This window comes from Sinohyriopsis cumingii, unplaced genomic scaffold (assembly GCF_028554795.1).
Source record: "Sinohyriopsis cumingii isolate HCF-2022 unplaced genomic scaffold, ASM2855479v2 utg001673l, whole genome shotgun sequence".
Lineage (NCBI taxonomy): Eukaryota > Metazoa > Mollusca > Bivalvia > Unionida > Unionidae > Sinohyriopsis > Sinohyriopsis cumingii.
Genome location: NW_028316034.1, coordinates 278145 through 298796, shown reverse-complemented (window position 1 = coordinate 298796; position 20652 = coordinate 278145). Strand labels below are relative to the sequence as shown.

Here is a 20652-nt window from a genome sequence, read left to right as displayed (position 1 = left end):
TCGCTTGGAGCTCAGCATTGAGAGGTTAGTGTTAGGACTGGTCGGCCTGGTGTCAGGATAATGTGACTAGGTGGAACATCATGTTACATGTCTGCGGCATGATGCCCCAGTGCTAGACATCACTATAAACTGCCACACTGCAGACATCGTAGCGATACGACTGAAAAGTTGTTAAAGTTACGCAAAAAATCCAAATCACACACACACACACACACACACACACACACACACACACACTTGTTTCATTTCCCGAACACAAAAATCGTTTAACACTTAACACAACAATTTTGTAAGAACTAAGGAGAGATAAATAAAAGTAAGGTAACATGACTTATACTTTAAAATATGAAAATAAGAAAAACATACGAGTCTTACCGATTGCTCTTCAACTACATCATATTTTGCACTCAGTTCCTGGAAGACATCCTCCTTGGTCTCCTCCTCGACCACGACATAGATATGAAACATTTCGGATCCTCTGGAGAGGTGGCCATGTCCTATATAACTCAGAATCCACACAAGAATAATTACCGGTGTTAACATGAGGATCAGTACTTAATCGTACAGGATCTTCTAATTACATCCCAGCAATAAATGATTACGGTTACAGCAGGTTTCTGGTCTGCCTCACATTTTGTGTTCTGAACACAGTGTATACACCTTTTGTTGATACTATTTGAAACGTCTGTCTTATCTACTTGCATGATATAAACATTACATTGTTTACGGTTCTTAAGTAAACTACCCGTTTCCATGCCCGGAAGTTGAACGTATTCCAGGAATTTGTAGTTACGTCATTCTTCATGGAGAGAGAGAGAGAGAGAGAGAGAGATTGTTAAAATAGTAAATAGAAAAAAAATAAATAAAAGACAAAAGACCTCAACCCCGAAAGGCAAGAATCCAAGAATTATAAAAAAAAAACAAAAAAAAAAAACAATTGGGTTAGAAGGTAGTTATATATTTTATATTGGAAATCATTAATTACTTTCTCTAATTGTTCAGAAGTATTTTGACACGATTGGAATAAGTATGTATGTATGTATGTATGTATGTATGTATGCATGCATGCATGCATGCATGCATGTATGTATGTATGTATGTATATATGTATGTATGTATGCATGTATGTATATATTTTCGTATGTACGTACGTGCGTATATATGTATGTATGCATAGGCCGTGATGCGCAGACCCAATCTTTCAGAACTTGGGGATGCGTGGAAACGTTGTAGGCATTTTTCAGTTGCACCCTGCCTGCCACCCCCCCGCAGATGAAAATAGAGATATTAAATATAAAAAGTCATTACTCATTTTGCTGTGCAAAATTGGAGGAAAACGCCATTTCATCTTTGTTTCTTTTACATATTTTATTATTCGCTGTTTTAGTTTGTGTGATTTTTCTAACCTTTTTCTACTTTAAAAACAGATTTCATTTTCTTATCTGTTCTTGAATCATTATCATTCAAGGCGTAATAGTCAGTTAAGTGGTACTATTATCAGCAGCAGCGGCGGCAGCGATGATAGTAGTAGTAGCGGTAGTACCAGTAGTCGTAGTGCTAAGAAGTGGTCGTGGTGGCATTCCGGTTGTATGGTGGATTTAATCAAAATTGCCGATGATCACACAAGCTCGTGGCAGTAGTGGTTTTTAAAAGAACATAAGTTTGTTGACTATTTGAATGTTATAGCTCAATAAATCAGTCTTAGATTTATACTTTGCTTAACTGTCGGCTTTTGAGTGTCATACACAGATTTATGGTTTTACGATTCTTTGTTCTTTGGTTGTAAACTAAGTAATTATATTTAGTAAAATTCAAAACACAAGTTATTACCTTAGTATCAAAAGGGAAAATTCAAATGACATTTACATTATTGCGATTTAAATCCCAAATAATCCTAACAGTCCAAAAGTATAAAATGTTCCGAATGAATTCCAACAATCTTGATTTTCCTGATGTGACAAGAGTCTTAAATGACTTGATATACCGATATTCTTGAAAGTGCTGATGTACCAATAGCATTAAATATGCTGATGTACCAGCAGTCTTAATGTATGACAATGGTATAATCCGGGATGTATTTGAATGAATTCACAATAATCCAAAAGTAGTATTTTAGTTCATAGAGTCAATAAGCACTTTGTAATTCCGATGAATAATTTAAATAAATCATTATTCTCAAATTAGAACTGAACACAACAGCAAATGATTCCACATACTGAACATAAAACAGGAATGAATAATTTCTTTAACACATCGTTCATATATATATATATATATATATATATATATATATATATATATATATATATATATATATATATATATATATATATATATATACTGTCATCTGACCATGACGTAATACAATTTTCTGGAAAACTTCACTAACTTGCAAACATGTTCAGTCTTGAAACTAAAATTTTAAAAAACAATATGACAAAAATCAGATAGACACATCACTCACCTATGACAATAGTCAGGTAGGCCAAAACTCTACTCTCAGTCAATTAAATATGAATAACAATAGTTTAATACAAAGATTTATCACATAGTCGGTACACTTTACATAAAGCATATGCAGTATCATAATGTTGATGTGACAACATGTTAACATATCACTTCATTTGTCTACTGATTTGTTCAAAGAAGCTCGTAAAATTCACTTCATTTGTCTACTGATTTGTTCAAAGAAGCTCGTAAAATTCTTGCTCAGTATCCTCTTACTAATTGCTTGCGATTGTGGGTACCTTCTTAACCCCGTCTGGAACTTCTTGTTTTTACTGTTGCTAATAACATTTTATCCACAATTGTTTTATTTGTTTATTTATTTATTTATTTATTTATATATTAATTTATATTTTTTTATGAGGAGGTAAGGCTAATGTGAAAATCGTAAAGAACTGCGACGGTGAGCTATTGATGCATAAAGTTGCTTTCGTCGACCGCGGATTGGGAAATGTAAAAGTATTGGTTTAAAATAGTAAAGAAAATACAATGCTGTGTAAGTGTAGTTGGGTGTTGTAAAACACTAAGTAATTGGACATCAAATGAAGCCCGTAAAATATCAAGATTTTACTTTGTTTACCTACAAATTGTAGGGTTAATTTTAAGCTATTGTTATTCCCAGATCAGTAAGATACGTCTAGAAAATTTGTGGCGTTGTAAATTTCTTGTGTTTTTTAAACTAAGAAAACTCAGAGGGTAGGCATTTAATTGTTCTCCTAAACAATGTAGTCCGATGATGTGTCAGATGTTCATTCTCGATAACATGTCCTAAGAAAATTCAAGGCCCAAATACTGAAATCAAGGTTAACTGGACGAATACGAACGGGTTATTCTTGACACATTATAGAACGGCACAATCAACGCAACAGTTACCGTATGTACTCGCAAATTTAAGACTTTGTGTGTGTTTCTTTATTTGGCATTTAAATTAAAATCAATTATATAACAGGAATGTTTTTAAAAATGGTTACGTTACTAATATAATCTATGGTAGGGTTTGCACCGAGAAAATGAAATTCCGGTCGCGGGGTTACAATATTTGTCTCCCCACGAGATTGCCGAATGGGGAGACAAACAATGTAACTCTGCGACTGGAATTTCCTTGTTTCGGTGCAAACTCCAACATAGACCATTTTTCTGGCTCAATATTTTCCATTAAAGTTAGAAGAACTATTCATTATTGCAATATAGTTTAGCACATTCAACATTTATATTGTTCATCACTCACTATTATTTCTTCACATTTATCTGTAGTTCGTTATGTCTTTTAATTTTATATGAAAATCGTAATAATCATCTCAGTTGACCGTAACTAGATTTACCGTTTATACACCCTCACCCACAAACAGCTACAACTTAACAGTTATAATTGTTATTTATTTTAAGTATTGTTCTAAGAGGTCCAAAATTAAAGTGCAAATGCTGTGTAAATAAGGCGCATTAATACGAATATGTTAATGAGGGCTGTAGGGTGACCGGTCAGTCCGAAGTACACAGTTGTTACGCGTGAGAAAAAATAACAACATAAAAACGTTTGATAGTACTGAGGTATTATCACATTTAATAGATGTATGCTATATGAAATTAACAATAAATCATTACAATTTATTACAAGGACAATTGTTCTTTTTAATCAGTTCCAATTTAGACAATTTATTTGGTAAATAATTATACTATAATGTACACAGCTGCATTGTAACGAAGAGTAAAATGTAGCGTTAGTGACAATGCGTTGGATTATTCAGCGATAATTAGAGATCGTATCACTATCGTATATAACTGTCCTTTTCTTTGGAGGGGGTGAAATTGATTGTGACATACTGGTGTTGTAATTGATATTGATTGTAAAATTAATTCCGTATATGAAAGACCCTCCACAGTCCTCAGCTGACCGTTCAAAATCAAGGTTTCTTGGAATTTATCTGTCTTGTAAACATGGCAAGTAATGCAGTTATATGCTAGAGCAAAATCGGCTTGTGTAATAAACTGTGGGCCGATTAATGATTCCCTCTAATTGGTAAGTGCAAGATTTGTCAATTCTGATTGCATGTGCATCTTTGATTCATTTGGGGGCACAAGGGGGAAACATACAAAGTTTAAAGAAAACCGGTTTGACATAGCAGATGCTTGGTTGATGCTAAGTTTTTGGTAGTTGTTCAGATGTTTGTAGCCAGTGATGGGTATAACCTATGTCTGGAACATTGTTTTCTGTTAGTTTCAGACATATTTTATCACGCATTAGTTTGTAATGTGTTTAGAAGACAAATCTGGCAAGTTCGCTGTCACAGGCATTTTTCATTAGGGTAATAAACTTTATTGTCCAAACTGGTGCCCGTAAAATCCATTAATCATTTGGCCCAGGTGCATGCACGTGAGTTACACGGGCAAGGTGAAATGTACGGTCTGGGGCACAAAATCGCTTAAACATTTGTTCATATATCAGTTGTAGATATATACAGGACATCTATCTGGAAAGAGGGTGTTAGCTTACATCTTGAGTTCTTTTGTCTTCCAATGTCCTCGTCTTCGTCTGTCTCTCTTTAAACTCTACATATTCTAGTTTAAGTTTGGAATCTTGCTTTAACTTGATATTTCTGTGCTCTTCTTCATCCCTTTCCCGTACCCCAAAGTGGAGTACTGTTAAATTATAGCGTGTGTAGTAAACTTGGCAGTGTGATGGGGCCCAAAAGCCACAATAGTAGTGATAGGGAGTACTTTCGCCTCACCTAGACTTCTGTATTAAAAAAGGGGCCCAGCACTATACCCTCAAGAGTTATAGCCTCACCTAGACTTCTGTATTAAAAAAGGGGCCCAGCACTATACCCTCAAGAGTTATAGCCTCACCTAGACTTCTGTATTAAAAAAGGGGCCCAGCACTATACCCTCAAGAGTTATAGCCTCACCTAGACTTTCTGTATTAAAAAAGGGGCCCAGCACTATACCCTCAAGAGTTATAGCCTCACGTAGACTTCCATGCTAAAAAAGGGTCCGGCACTATAGCTTCAAACGGGAATTTAACTTGGAGCACACTGGGCCTGTTTAGGCCCAGTAGGAATGGGAGAAGGATGACGTCACGGTACTGGACACTGCCAACACTGCTGCAAGTGGTTGACCTTAATCGGACGGAACAGTGTGGTAAAGGGGCTCACCTGAATACGCGCTGATCTAGGTACAAATAGAAACATAGACATAGAAACATGTATAGAGACATAGACATAGACACACAAATAAAACAAGTACACAAATATTGCAAGAGAGGATAGATATCTTTTCTAGGCCATAGAGTGTCCTTCAAAAGGTCATTTGTTTATTTTTGTTAACGTCATTCAGTCAACATAGACGGCATCGCACGGATCTTCTTCTCTTCCTCAAATTTCGTTTGACCTCTGGCCGTAGATTAAGACTCTCTTCAGACAGCCTTGCCACTCCACAAAGATCCTTCGTTTCCAAAGGTCTGTATGAGTCATCTGTTTGATAGCACATGGTTATCTGACAGACGTGGGATAGTCCGGGTTGAACAGCATCGACGATAGGAGGGCAGACGATTCTACGTTAGTCAACATCTTGTGACGAGAACGGGTGAAGGGAATGGGGTGAACCGTGGTTATTTATAATGGAAGAGCGGATCGAAACGGATTGAGTTCTTTCACCAATCCTAACACGCGTTACAAAATTCAGCCAGAGTGGAGTCTGTCTTTCAATCAGAATAGAGCTGCCTGTGACGTCACATTACCTATATAGGTGCGCTAGCGTCTGTGCGCAGTGAATCAATGCGACAGACTTTAAACATGACGTAAAATAAGAAGACGACGAATTTGGGTGCACCGGCCGTGGAGACGAGAAGTGATGGCATATTAGCGGCTGCCACAGCAAACAGGGTTTTAATCGGGATTTAGTGGATTTCTCACTTATTCACAAGAATTTTTCCGATACCAGCACTTTTGCCGCCTTCACCTTCTTTACCGTACGTCGAGGATTTTAAACAGAGGAAAAAAGAATTGGAGAAATTTTCTACAGCAGCAGAAAGAAGCAAACCAAGCTTTCCTCATTCAACAACAACAGTGAGAAAAAGAGGCAATAAGAAGATAACGACTGGAAGAAGAAGAAGCAGAGATGAAACAAGGTCTGGGAGAGAAGGAGGAGGGTGAAAGGAGTCTGAAACACATGTATCAAACTTCATTAATATGACCCAAGAGAAAAAATACCTTCCCTAGACAAACAGTCCAACCCTGTCAACGTTTCTATTACGTCTGAGATACCAACCCTAGTGATCTCTACCAAATCATCGACAGTGTCAGGTCCAGAAGTAGGCCTTGGTCGTGGAAAAGAGTTAAAGCAGTTAAAGCTCATTACTTCCCGTTCCTGACTTTATTCTTTTTCTAAAAAAAAAACAACACCCAGCGGTCTTTTTAAGAGCCATCCACCTGTCTCGAAAAGAGACTACTCAGTGTTGGCCAAAATCAAGTAAAACTCAAAATCCCTTTTTTCATCATGATGGACCCGTGTGAGTGTATGCGTGTAGGTCATTATTATAAAAATCAAAACCAAGAGACGCTTAAATTTTTCTTACTGTTATATACTCTGGTACAAATTACAATTCAGCACCACTACGCATCGCATTAAAATAGTTCATTTTCTTCTTTTTTGTCCTTTTCACTCTCTGCCTTTTTGAATTTCTTCACTGTCACAGGTTTTTCCTCTTCTTCTTCCTCAGTTTCTTATCGTATTCTTTTCTTCTCTTTCTGGGCGTATCTGGTTCTCCGTTTTCATAGGGTACCTCTTCTTTATGTTCGGAACCCTTCTCTTCCTCTTGCTCCTGTTGTTTCTTAGGACAGTCTGAAGACCAGTGTCCTTTCTTTTGACAATGATAACAGGTGACTTAACTTTTGTCTTCTTTGACGCTTGTCTTGCTTTAAGGTTGTGGACATTCTGAAGACCAATGCCCTTTTTTCTGACACACATAGCAATTATCTTGAAGTTTATCTTGAAAGGAGGGGGAGCAGTCCGTCGGCGTCTCTGAAGAAAACCTTCGTATGACACCTCGCAAAGCTCTGATCAGAAGTTCGATCTGTGCTGGCTCTTCCATCCTTCTGCTAGGAATTAGAGTGAAATGAATACTTTGAGAGAAGACGCTGACCCTTTATGTAGGGAAGACACTGGCTCTACATTAATATAAAACGGTCGCGTCATTTCGTGGAAAAGGAGAAGAAAGTAAGAGGGACAAACGTGACCTATCGCCTCGCACAGTATCGGAATTCTTAGTTCATGCCAGCGATTTTGAAGATGACATGAATTAGCCAGAATCCAGACCCAGAGAGTCAACGTTAAACCCAAGTTACATTCGAGAGATGGATAAACGCTCCTCTAGAAAATTTAGAACAACAGCCTACACGTACACGCTGAAGTTTAAAGTCCGACGTACAGTGTGAGAAAGGAAAAGAGTTCATCTTCGATGTGTGGGATACTTTGTTAACAGCGCTGAAACGACAATGTGAAGCCAAAGAAGACGATCACTTGACACGTTCCATTTATCAAGACAGTCTGAAGTCCCCCGTTTGCATCGAGATTAGCAGGACATCAGAATTGACACTTTCCAAAGTGATCGACAAGATTCAATATGTACAGCAGTCCAACGACAGGTTTCACATCACCGATGGAAAAGTGACACTGTACATGGCCGACGTTTCTCTTCCCAAAGGGACTGTACGCAAAAAGGTGTGGACGACCTTCTCAGAACCAAAGAGAACCTCGTCCAAATTAACAACCCTCAAGACAAGATGTGTTTAGCCAGTGCCATGGTGGTGGGACGAACGATTGCCGGCAAGAACGACATGGTAGAATGGAAAAAAGCCTGTTTGAAGAAAAGTTTCTTTGTGAAATTTTAGCACTCCCGATGCTTACGAAGATGTGTGTATAGCTTGCTGGTTACACTCTCACTGGAAAGATGTACCTGACTGGAAACGTTTGGGCATCGAGCCTTGAACGAACGAAGTGGCTTACATTGCCCAAGATTTTTGTGTTATGCATTCAAAGAAAAAAAGTGAAAGTAAAGTGTCTAGTGAAAAAAGTGATCTTTAAACCTGTGTTAGCCACAGTGCCAGAAGAAGAACCTGACACCGAGGAAAACGAATCTGTTCGATATGTTAGGAGAAGAAGAAGAAGAAGAAATTAAACTGTGGTTTACGCGCAAACGACATCAGCGTAATACCAGTGTCATTTACATCACCCAAAATATTTTCAACAAAGCAAAACCCACCCCACCATTCGTCTCAATGCTCTTTATGTGGTCTTGTTTAAAGGCCTTAGAGATAAATCGCAAATGCAAGTGTTGGCCAAACAGTTAGGAACTCCTTGGCTGACACATGCGTATGACGATGCCACTCAAACCTTCATCCCTATTTACTCGTAGATTCAAAACCGACGGCCCCTCTTTATTTGCGATTTCGTACCCATCTATTTTACTACTGGTGCCAAGACGGGGGGCTCTTCGTGTCCATGTCACTGTCGACTTAACAAAATGAAAATTTATTTAAAAAAACTCGGATACTTTGGGTCTGTCTCACACATTGTCAGAATGACGTCCCTTCAGTCTCATCATCCCGTCAAATTGATTCGTGTCTTGTACTACAGCAGTCTCGAAAACATCCGCAAATACGTGCTCGTATTTTAGAAGCTAGTCTCAGAGAAGTCATACGATGGTTTAAGGTGACAGCACGTCAATTTATGCAAGGCATCATTTACATTGCACATAAAACCAAACGCTTTTTGGAGAGAAACAAAGTAGCCTTGACGCAACTGGCAGATCGCCGCATCACACAAACCATGAAGCAAATCAGTTTGGAACCTGGAAGTAACGGTTCTCTAAGAGGTGTTATCATTCACTCCCTCTTAAAATGGAATCCCAATGTGCCCAAAGTTATACCCAAGAAAAAGTTCACCCCCGACCAATAGGTACCCAGAAGAAAAAGAGCAATAGCGTCAAGACCATGTCACGGCCTAAGAAAAAAGAAATGTCCCCAGAAAAAAAGAAAGTCCACAGAAAAGAGCACCGAAAACTTCTTCTACCCACAAGAGAAGCACTACATTGCGGGCGAAACCTTACATTCCCAAACCACTACCTGCAGCGACGGTGACTATGTCTCCAGTAGCCTCAGGTTCTTCCACTTCCCGGTTGCTGGGACGTGTTGTCCGTCCTGTCCAAAGCACCTTCACCAATGCGAAAACAACTCATTCAAACTGCCTCCGAAGACGTCATCGATACCGTGTGCGAATGTTGTCTGAATGTCTTTATAGGGATGATTCCTTTGTCTCAAAATCAGAAATAATGCATAGCCAAGCATCGACACGTTCTTCGCCAAATGGTCCAAAAGAAGATACCCATCCGTCAAAAGGAAAAACCTGTTGGTACAACACGGTGGATTTGTGCACCTGTTGTTAGCAACCATACTAAAAGCCACATATGCACCCCTGATTACATGACTCATGACGGGAGCTGTTTCACAAGGGATAGGTAAAAGTTAAAAAAGGATAAAGAAAATTAAAAGGGACCTCTGAGGTGAAAAGATCTCAGACGTGACCTTTGGAATTTTATGTAAGGACGACAACTGGCTTTATTGCCTAAAAACAATGGCTAGAATTCCATCGTTGGCAATAACAACGGACTTCGTATTTACTTCCCAATCTTCATTTGACCGAGATGTCCCAGTTACAACACGAATTAGAATCGTTAATAGATCGCAGCAATTTGTCAGAAACGAAAAATCGCAACGGCACGGTCAAGTGTTGCAACGACTTCAACTCTTTCACCAGAAAGCTTTAGACAAAATAGCTCGACCGACTCTGAAAGACTTTAAGACCCTGATGAAAAGCCCACCCCAGTTGAGATACTGGATCAATGTAAAGTAACATCACCAGTCAGAATCTACGCTGACGTGGTAATGAAAAGAAATTTGGATTTTGTTGACTCTATGCCGTCTCCCTCGGATGACCCATACTTATCCATTCATGGAAGTGGGAACTTACAAGACAACCAGAACTTACAGGATACCATCCCAATGTATCCTTCAATTTGAAATCCTATAGACACGACCGACCAAGAGCGGAACCCAAATACCCCTATGAATACAGACCAAGCAAGCGCAATAGATAAACTTACCTCAAGCCCACCTACGCAACGCCCAACCAAGACAGTCACAGAAATAAAAGAATGTAAAGTAGTGGCTCTACCTCAGCCACTATCTACAACAGAAGAGCAAATCGGGATACTGGAACAAGGAATAATAACATCACCAGTCAGAACCTACGCTGACTTGGTTAACTCAAATAATACTCTACCTCCCAAGACTCCAGAGCCATCAACCCCATTGGCCGAGTGGTCTAAAGCGCTCTCCGTTACGGATCAATGCCATCTCACCTCTGTCTGCGTAGGTTCGAGTCTCGGATTCGGCCAATGTGGGTACGTGAGAAAGTTTGCCAGTAGCTTCTCTTGGGTGGGTGGTTCTTTCCGGGGTTTACCCGGGTTCTTCCTCCACCATTAATACTGGCCGCCATGTATAGCCTATCGTGTGCTGAAAAATGGTGTTAAACACCACAACAACAACAACAACAACTATCCAAAAGAGCAAAAGGATATCGGAATTGAAACACTCATTGCCTCATTTTGTCCACCACCTCGGAAAAAATTGACCACCAATAGCACCAACACTAGTAAAGCGGTTAAATATGTCGACAAGGGGGCACAAAAACTATGAATGTTCAATTTAAGACCAAGTCAACAACCAAGTCAACAACCAAATCCAAAACAAGATAAAAATATTCCAAGTAACTTAACAATTAATGAACCAGATACCCAGCCACAATCCAATGTCAATACAAAGGAGAATGTCAGTATCACCAAAGGAGAAAAAAATATCAACCTTACAATGGCTAGCAAATCCACATACCATAATCAAAAAACCGTTAAATACCACTCCAGGGAACATACTATATTTATCACGAGTAACGGTTCCCAAGTACTTAACCTTAGCGCTAGAACTATTGCTACAGCCTCTCTCTCTCTCTCTCTCTCTCTCTCTCTCTCTTGTATGATGTGTTGGAGAGATCTTACATTGCTCACGAGTAAAATTCTTTATTGTATAATGTAATTTACAAGTTAAAGCTCTGCGAATAAGATTCTTGTTCATTACATACAGATTTGTGGTTAGTTTATTCATTCGTTTACTCATTCACAAATTTATTTCTCTTTTAACAAACTGAAATTATGAAAGCACGATATGCGTCATCTTATTTGCTCATACATTATTCTTTAAATTCAGTTTTTTTAATGTTAGTCAATATATTGGCCTTTTGTCACCATTCAATGTTGTTTTCTCGTATTCACTTCCATCGTTCTGACGAATTAAATGAAAAGTCTTGAGAGAGAATATTGTTTAGGTTAGGTGCTGGCACTTCACGTATGTCTCTCAATGTTTCCTGTCAGATATTCTTCTAGAAGCTATATGTGTTCCAATGTTTTACGTTTGGTGTTCACATTTTTATGCTCTAAAACAAACTTTGCAGCAAATTGTTCGTCCACTTCTGTAAATGTGCTCTCTATGACCATTTCACATTCTTATTGTTCCTCTCCTGATCTTGTTATTTTCTCAGACGAAAGTTCACTGGGTTTCAGAGGCACATGTATTTTATTTATTTCCCAGTCATCGCGAAGAAAGGGAAGATCTTTTTTCTCATGCTTTGGTGAATTTTGCAAATCACTAATTCATAGTTAGCCAAATTATGGAAAGTTCCTTCATCCTAAACATATGCTATACATGCAATAGGTACCCAGTGGGTGGGTGGTAAACATTAATGATTTTTCCTCTCCTACCTTTAAGAGTCAAGATGTTCCATAGCTTGTGTACCATTTTGTTTTTGTCTTACCTTTATCTTTTTTAAATCATCTTTTCTAAGTTTTTCTTCTCTTCTCCTCCAAAAGCTATTTTGGTACATTTCCGACTGAGGTAAGAAAAGTAAGGTTAGCAGAAAAGCAGGATTTCTCTTTCGCATAGGTGAGAAATTATAGTATTTGCCCCAGTTATTATTGTTTGAGTGGCGGAACCTTTTCCATAAGGTCATTTATTACTAGACCAATAACTCATCGTTGATATCGTAAGCTTGTTGTCATATTAAAATCGTTCAATATGCCCACCTCACAACGCCTGCCTATTTGAATAACTTTAATGACACAATTAGGTTTTAGTTGAGGTAATAAAACTACATGAGTCAACAAACGGATCACTTATTCAGAATGATTTGTAACTCTCCCTCTCGTTTGTTTTGGTACATCTAAAATGAACAGCATTAAAATGAATTCTTAAATTGTGCACAGAGAAAGCTTTAAAATCTTTTGAAAGAATATTATTTTGAACGGCAACAACGCTATTTTTTTCGTTTTATTGTTGTAAACGTTTATTCACATTTTATTGAGACAGCTACTAAAGTTAAGTTTGTCTTAAGAAACAAAGCTCATTTGGAATACACGGATAATATTCTGATTATTCTTAACTGTATGTATCTGAATAATAATAATAGGTTTCATAAAACACGAATGGCTGCCGGCATGTGTATTGTTGTCACCATAATTAAAGGTATGTCAGTAATGAAGAAAAAAAAGAAAGAAGGACGAAACAACGACTGATTTTTTAATTCTGCCAGCATTAAGATTCCATTTTTAATTCGTCAAAATTGTAAAGAGTTCAGTTAAGTCTTCAACGATTTTAACACGGGAGAGTTTAGTGTTGTAGCTTGATTTCATTTAGAAAAATGTATATGATATTACATTTTTACCTTAAAAAAGAGAGAGAGAGAGAGAGAGAGAGAGAGAGAGAGAGACGTACATACATACAAACATACATACAATGAAAAAATGTCGCTACTCCTGTGTGACACTAATATTTATAGACATTTCAATTAAAACTTAATTGCGCCATTAAAGCTTAAGAAATAGCAACGTATGAAACAAAATGGTACACTTATAGAATCTAGAAAGAAATTAAATGTAGTTTTAGTACTGAATACATTTTGACAAACATACCAAATTGTATTACATGATTTCAGCATATTCGATCCGAAATTTATTAATCTTATATGTATTATGTCAATTATATGAAGCATCTAGTTGTAATTAAAACCTCTATTACAAGTTGTCATGGAAACACACTCTGAGATTCAAAACTGCTCGATGCGCATGATTTAGGAGACTGAATTTGGACACTTTCATTGACAGATGAAAATGTGTAAAGTTCTGTGCTTGTAGTCTTCATCTTGACATCCGTCAGAGGTGATCCCATCTCGTTTATGTATAACAAGTTGTTATCTTGACATCCATATGGTCGGTTCAGTTCATGTACCATAGGGGAGTCTAACTTCTTGGCGTGGCTGGACAATTGCTCTAAGGAGCTCCTGCGGCAGGGGGATTTTGAGGAGGAACTGTTATCCTGAATATCGACCTCTATTGATACGTTTCTGACTCGCCTTCTGATGACAATGGTCTTATAAATATCATACACCTCGTTGACCAGCGGAGTTGCTATAATAAATATGGTTGCCAGGAATGCCCACACCTTGGAAACCTGTACCTAAATGAAGTATAAAAGGAAAATACATGCAAATATAAATCTCCAAACACCCCTCTACCATCCCCCATCTTTCTCTCTGTGCAAATATAAATCTCCAAACACCCTTCTCTCTCTCTCTCTCTCTCTCTCTCTCTCTCTCTCTCTCTCTCTCTCTCAAAATATACAAACACCATTGCCTATGGAAGTAAACGTCCAGTGAGTCGAGAAATCTACTTGACGTGTTGTAAGCATTAAAACAGGAATACAGGGAGTGATTCATTTCCATTAGGCTTAAGATTTATGGCAGGGTTTGTAAACGTGTTAATACATGTTTACTGTCGGCGTTACGTTGATAGCGCATGACAACAAATTGAATTCTGGCATAAAAGGGCCGAAAATGTACAACTAAGCTCGAAATTTTCAGTTAGCTTTGCAGAAAAGCTATACTTATACAAGTAGTCAGTATTATGTTTGTGTCCTAATTTGTTTTGGCAACATCGCAATACAAAAATTTCGGATTGGGATGAGGAACTGGCAGATATACTGACGAATTAAAGGACGGCAAACAAAATTGTATTTACTAAGGTCATAAAAACTCATCACTCACCCACTGGCTGAAGGCGTTGAAGGACATGACGTCCACTAACACCATGAAGCTTGGCCAGACGATGACCAGAATGATGCTGATAGAGATGGATCCAATACTGGCCAGGTATTTAGCTCCCCTGAAGGCTCGCTGTACGTCCATTAGAGTGGGCCTGTTGTCTAAACGATGTGCTCCGTTAAGTTTTAAATCCCTATAGGCAAAAATATATAAATAAATGCATTAATCTATACAAGCGATTAACGGTATATTTTATTATAATTTACTAATATTCAGTATATACTTGTATGCACAGTAACATATGTATCAAACATTTTTTACACGCCATGCGTATTTAAAATGCTAATTTAAATTTGTTAAGTACATTTTTTATGGGATTGTGTCCTATCGCTTGTAAATACACCTGCTGATGTGAATTGACTCTAGAGTTACCTCCCTTAAAAAGAAAATTTCTACATAAAGAGTTACCTCCCTCTTTTAGCGGAAAGTTTACAAATTATATAGCGCTTTTCCATTGGGTGTACCAACCATACAATAAAGATAATAGTAAAAGTATCAACTATTAAAATATTGTTTTATTTCATTGCCCACCTCACCCCCACCCACCCCTCACCCATTTAGGGAAGCGGGGAAATTTATATAAAATCACGCGTTTTATTGACTTTTGAACGATAACACAATAAATGGGTGATATTTCCGCTTATAGTGCATATTTTACGGCTTGCAGGACGAGTAACAGACGCAAACTTGACACATAAATGGATCTTTTTTTAATAAAAAGAAAAAATCATGAATACAGTATGCTCTGAGTGAAGACAACGGGTCAAAATCCTTTCGAATACATGGCCTTTTACATAAATATATAATGAAAGGCCAGTAACTCGAAAATTGCAGTTTCACAGCTTGCCCTCGATTTATTTAGGGTATTTTCATTTACAGTTACATTTTCGGTCATATAAACATCGTTTCTATGTGGAGATGTTTCCTTGTGAACGATCTGTTAGGCATCTTTATACATCAGACCTGCGTGAAGTTAGGAGCCACGAAATTTCAAAAGTTTGTGACTTTTCGTCTGATCTGAGTTAAGCTTTTCCCCGTTTTATTGATACATTGTCAGCCAAGGTGAAAATGTCATCAAATATCTATATAAGTATTTAATTACTTTTCACAAGAAATTCTGTCGCTAACTAACATTTGAAAACATAACTCCAAGTGCCTTCACTTGTTTCCTCCACGTCTCATATTACGTAATCTAATTTAGTCAATCTTATATTTCTAGTGCGTACGATTGGCCAAAGCAGTTGACTCCCAGTATTAAATTTTGACTAATCGGCTGTGCTTTATAAATGGATTACAATGGAGTGCGTCGTATAAAACTTAGTGGGAATCGGAGGAAACACTTACAACGATCTATTTCGTGACATCAAGGGCTATCACTGTTTCTTATAATATATTATCTAAAGGGTCTTGTATTAAAAAGGGTTTTAAACCTATGTTTTTACTGTGATCATACAAGTTTCATGAGTTTGACCAACTATAGCATCAAGCTTGAGTCCGGTACGGATAGATAAAATTTACAAAACAGAAAAAACAGAAACAATCCCGCGATATGCAATGAGATTTTAACACATACGTCACACGGAAAAGGTAGTAGCAATAGTGAAGTATCTTGATAATATTGATATTAGTTATGCAACATTCCCACGCGAAGTGTCTCTTTGGAATAATGGATTAAAGAAATAATGACGGAAGAAAGGAAAACATAATGATGATGATGATGATGATGATGATGATGATGATGAAGAAGAAAGTAAGAATGATAAATAAAAAGAAAGGATGAAATATCGCCTCCAGAGGTCTTTATGGAATGTACTTGACAATTGCTATCGAAGATGGAAAAATTCATTGTTAGTAAGCATTCGTCAAGTCCTTAATATTGTTGAATTCCGATCAAACGATGAAACTGTATGGAGTACTTTAGAAATCCTCGAAAAAAACCCATTTGTTTTGCATATTCGCTATCCTTTATTACAATGTGTCCTCCTATTCAAGGATAATAAAATATATTATAGGCAGTTTTCAGTTTAAATCAAATGTCCACTACCATAGGTTTTAATGCAAAAGTATCTCTTTATCGAAAAAGTCAAAAGGTTCATTGACAAACAACCAGTAAATCACATTATGACTACAAACGTTAATCCAATCGCAGCATTCCGAACAACCTAGTAAATTTCAGAATCATGCCTCGTCATATATACATATAATTTAATCTTTAATAAATTTTCTTTACATGGGATGCCACAACACAATCGATTGAATCTTAATACCAATTTTTGACTTGGGCAGCCGTATTCTAGCAAACAACATGTGAAGTTTATCTCGCGTATCACTTCTCCACATAAACATGAGACATAATACTGGATTTTGGTAAAATTTGCCTTCTTCCGGTTGAGGTTAATCAGAACAACTGTTTGAATGCCAGTGATGACGTAATTAGAACATTATGATTTTTTTGAGAAATTTCTACTTGGCATAGAGTTCGGTCCAGGGGCTTAGGGGGTTGTCGATGTCCCTTGTAGACTCCCAAATCTCGGTTTTAGTCTCCTGGGTCAACTTGGGACTGGTTAGCAGACTGACCACTACTGCAATTATGCCTCCAGACAACAGCGACACGATGTTACCCACTAAGCTGGGCACTTCACGAGCTGAAGAAGACGGATATTTGATTTTTGATTAATTATATATTCATACAATCACGGCAGTCTGATTCAAATCAGATCTCAACTGTCCTACGTAAAGAGCTGACATCGGCCGCTTTGGGGTCATTATCTGGTGACCTTTAAATTAGCCAATGAAAATGCAGCTTTCAGAAATCTGATATTGTCTCAAATCGTTCAGTACACATTGATGCTCTTCCCCCATACTGCTCAGTCTCCCAAATATCAAAATATAAAGACTTTATTTGATTGGATGATGAAATTCCCAATTTTGGTTATAACATAGGTCACCAGAACAAGACCCCTAAGCGGTCGCTGTCAGATATTCACACAGGACAGTGGAGATCTGATTTAATCAGATTGAAAACCACGGTGTTCACTTAGTTTTTATCTAATCAGACAACGCCGATATTTAGTGAATCATTATGTATTCACAGAATCACAGTGTTTGGTGAGTCGTTGTCTTTTCACATAATCAGTCTTTAGTGATTCATTATCTATTTTTTCAACCACTCAAAGTGTTTAGTGAGTCTTTATCGATTTACATAATCACATATTTTAGTGAGTCATCAATTATTAATACACTCATAGTGTTTGGTAATTTGCACTGATGCAGCAGATCCTTGAATACCATTTCCATTACACAAAGTGTTAATTTCGATGCGGTGGAATTTTTGTTAAGTCACCAGTATATTTGACAAACAACTATGCATCACCTTATTTCATAAATCCTTATAATGATATTCATATTTCTGAAAAGTTTTACTCGCGTGATACAATGACATGTTTTGGTAGGTGAAGCGGTTCGCTTTCTGGTTAATATCTTTCATCTAATATTAGATTGTGTTCAAAATAAAGACGATAAATACCGAATTTTTACCTTATCCAAATGAAAGTCACTTAAACTATGCCCCTAGACTAGCACAAAAGTTTAAGTGACTATGTTGTTTATTAGTTTCGATTGAAATACTTTTTTTTATCAAACTATATTTAGTCTTTACTAATAAATGATAAATAAATTTTTTAAAAATGACAATATATAAAACAAATAGTGAAATGCAATATAAATATTAATAAAATGAAATTGCGTTTATCCAACAGAACGCTTTCCCAGCTTCAAACAGCTTCGATCTCCCATCTTATTATCATGGGTTAGCTGAGCAAGGTCTACATTGATGGTATTTCGGAGTGCTTTCGGCACAAGGATGCACGTTACATCAAACAAAGATTTACTCAGAACAAGAAATTTATTCTACATTAAAAGTATGGAAACTCTAACTGTTGAGAGCGATCCCGTTACTCAATCTAGTCAAATATAACCCGTTTTAAACATTACTATTAGCATTTTTTTTAAAATTGTTATTGAGGTCGAACTATTAAATTCAGAAAGATACAATCATGTGTTGTGAAGTATTTTATCTGCTCATCAAAATCTTCAAGATCATGAGTTAAACGTGTGCTTAGCTTATCGGGTGTCAGTCACATATATATTTTCAAATATACTATAGCGTTTGTAAGCCGTAGAAACGACTGTAAGTTTTGTGATCTTGCTGCGTCAGGCGTTGCTGCCTTTGATGTCGTATGACAATTTTAGAAACGCCATGTGTAATAAATACACTGCCCTTTTGTAATTAATGCATTAAATGACATCGAACACACACTATCTGAAGAAATACAAAAATATATTTAAAAATGTAATATGCATGAACAGCACATACATCAAAATCTCGAATAGGGATGCGAGAAAATGCGAGTAAATTTTACTAGACCAGTATGACTAAAGTAAAAGCAAGAAACCAGTTGATTATTTATCGAAGTGTAAATCTAACCTAATGAAACACAAAGTCGATGTGAGTGCTTAGCCAAATTTTACAGTTCGATAAATATCTAACCTTGATTATTTAATTACATAAAAATATGAAATAGTGTCCATATGCGGGGTTGTACAGACGTAGGTAGTTGGTTCGAAATTCACGGAAGTGAAAACCCAATTAATTTTGTATTGGGAATAATCAAAATAGGAAAAACGTGAACGGTATGCACCTATTCGGTTTGAAAACTGTATATTGAAACAAATTAACTAAATTGCACAATAAAATATGCATATGAACACAGCTAATGGGTGACTTACAACAAAACCAATTTTCATAATATTTTTTGTTACAAATATTAAAGTAACGATGACAATATCAAGAGAAAATGCGTACCTGTTTACAAGTTTGGACGAGGTAAAAATGTCTTCAATGCTATTTTATTTAAAGAGTCACACTCAAAAGATTTTAAGTCTTAAATGGATCATTTTATGCTTTAAAAGCATATATTCCAAAGAAACAGATTTACAGGAATAAGTAGCATCAGCAATGTTAGCAAGATGGATAAATCTACAATCTGAGGAAGATATACAGTACGTGGATGTATTCAACTAAATCTACAAATAATTCGAAGATCTCGTAAACTTTACCGGATCGATCTAGCTCAGTTAAAACAAACAGAGATAGATTTACAGAAAACAGAGTTAGCTATAATAGGTTGATTCAGTGTATAAAGAAGCTCTTTAGAATCTACCATTGTATGGGAAAAACAATTCCTGACTGGCACCATTTAGACATTTCAAATGATTTAAGAAACGTTACATATTGCTAAAAACATAAAAGTACCTATTTTAGACGGCCATCCTGTTGGAGTGTTGATAACAAATAGTGATAATTCTTTAAGAATAGAGAATTTTTGGGTGTTTGTATGCCATTTAACTAAGATCGGCGTAGCTTTGCGGCACACATGGAGCGAAGGCATCATTAAATGTGGACTTTGCACAGAAAGGTAAAGAACTGTACTTAAGACAGCTTAACTACTATTATAAAATCCAGTACTTACGTAAGTACAAATCAACTGTGAGAATAAAGTAAATGGGGAAAAAAATGAATTGAAAGAAGACTTAACCAAACAATCAACTAGCTCAGTTGACATGCAAGCGTATGAAAATAATATTAATTATGGATACGAAAATATTTTGACAGTGATGTAGCACCATGTCCCACCCAGTCACATTATCCTGACACCAGGTAGGTCAGTCCTAACACTAACCTCTTAAAGCTGGTACACCATACCTCCACTCCGATACCTGCCCATAGGAACAAAAGAAAACAACGGAAGTCCCTGTCGGTGTCATCGCAAAGCGAATCGACGCCGACGGAGGAAAATTCCTCTCCAAATGACAAGGACAAAGTCCCCA

The 20652-nt window shown here is 37.0% G+C and overlaps 2 protein-coding genes across 3 annotated transcripts in view; both read right to left on the bottom strand.

The window, feature by feature from the left end:
• The window catches only part of LOC149771764 (furin-like protease kpc-1), a 109224-nt gene extending 108479 nt beyond the window's left edge, over positions 1-745 (bottom strand). For both annotated transcript variants that reach the window (XR_016418158.1, XM_089948154.1), the window contains exon 1: positions 376-745. Coding sequence is in view for 1 of the 2 variants with exons in the window: in XM_089948154.1 (XP_089804280.1) it covers positions 376-543 (168 nt within the window). In the remaining variant the exon portion in view is untranslated. The remainder of the gene's footprint in view (positions 1-375) is intronic.
• A 12426-nt stretch (positions 746-13171) lies between these two features.
• Positions 13172-20652, bottom strand: part of LOC149771763 (uncharacterized) — a 76684-nt gene continuing 69203 nt past the window's right edge. The window contains exons 12-14 of the mRNA XM_089948161.1: positions 17231-17408; positions 14707-14896; positions 13172-14120 (exon numbers count right to left, since the gene is read on the bottom strand). Of these exons, the coding sequence (XP_089804287.1) occupies positions 13689-14120; positions 14707-14896; positions 17231-17408 (800 nt within the window). The 3' untranslated portion in view covers positions 13172-13688. The remainder of the gene's footprint in view (positions 14121-14706; positions 14897-17230; positions 17409-20652) is intronic.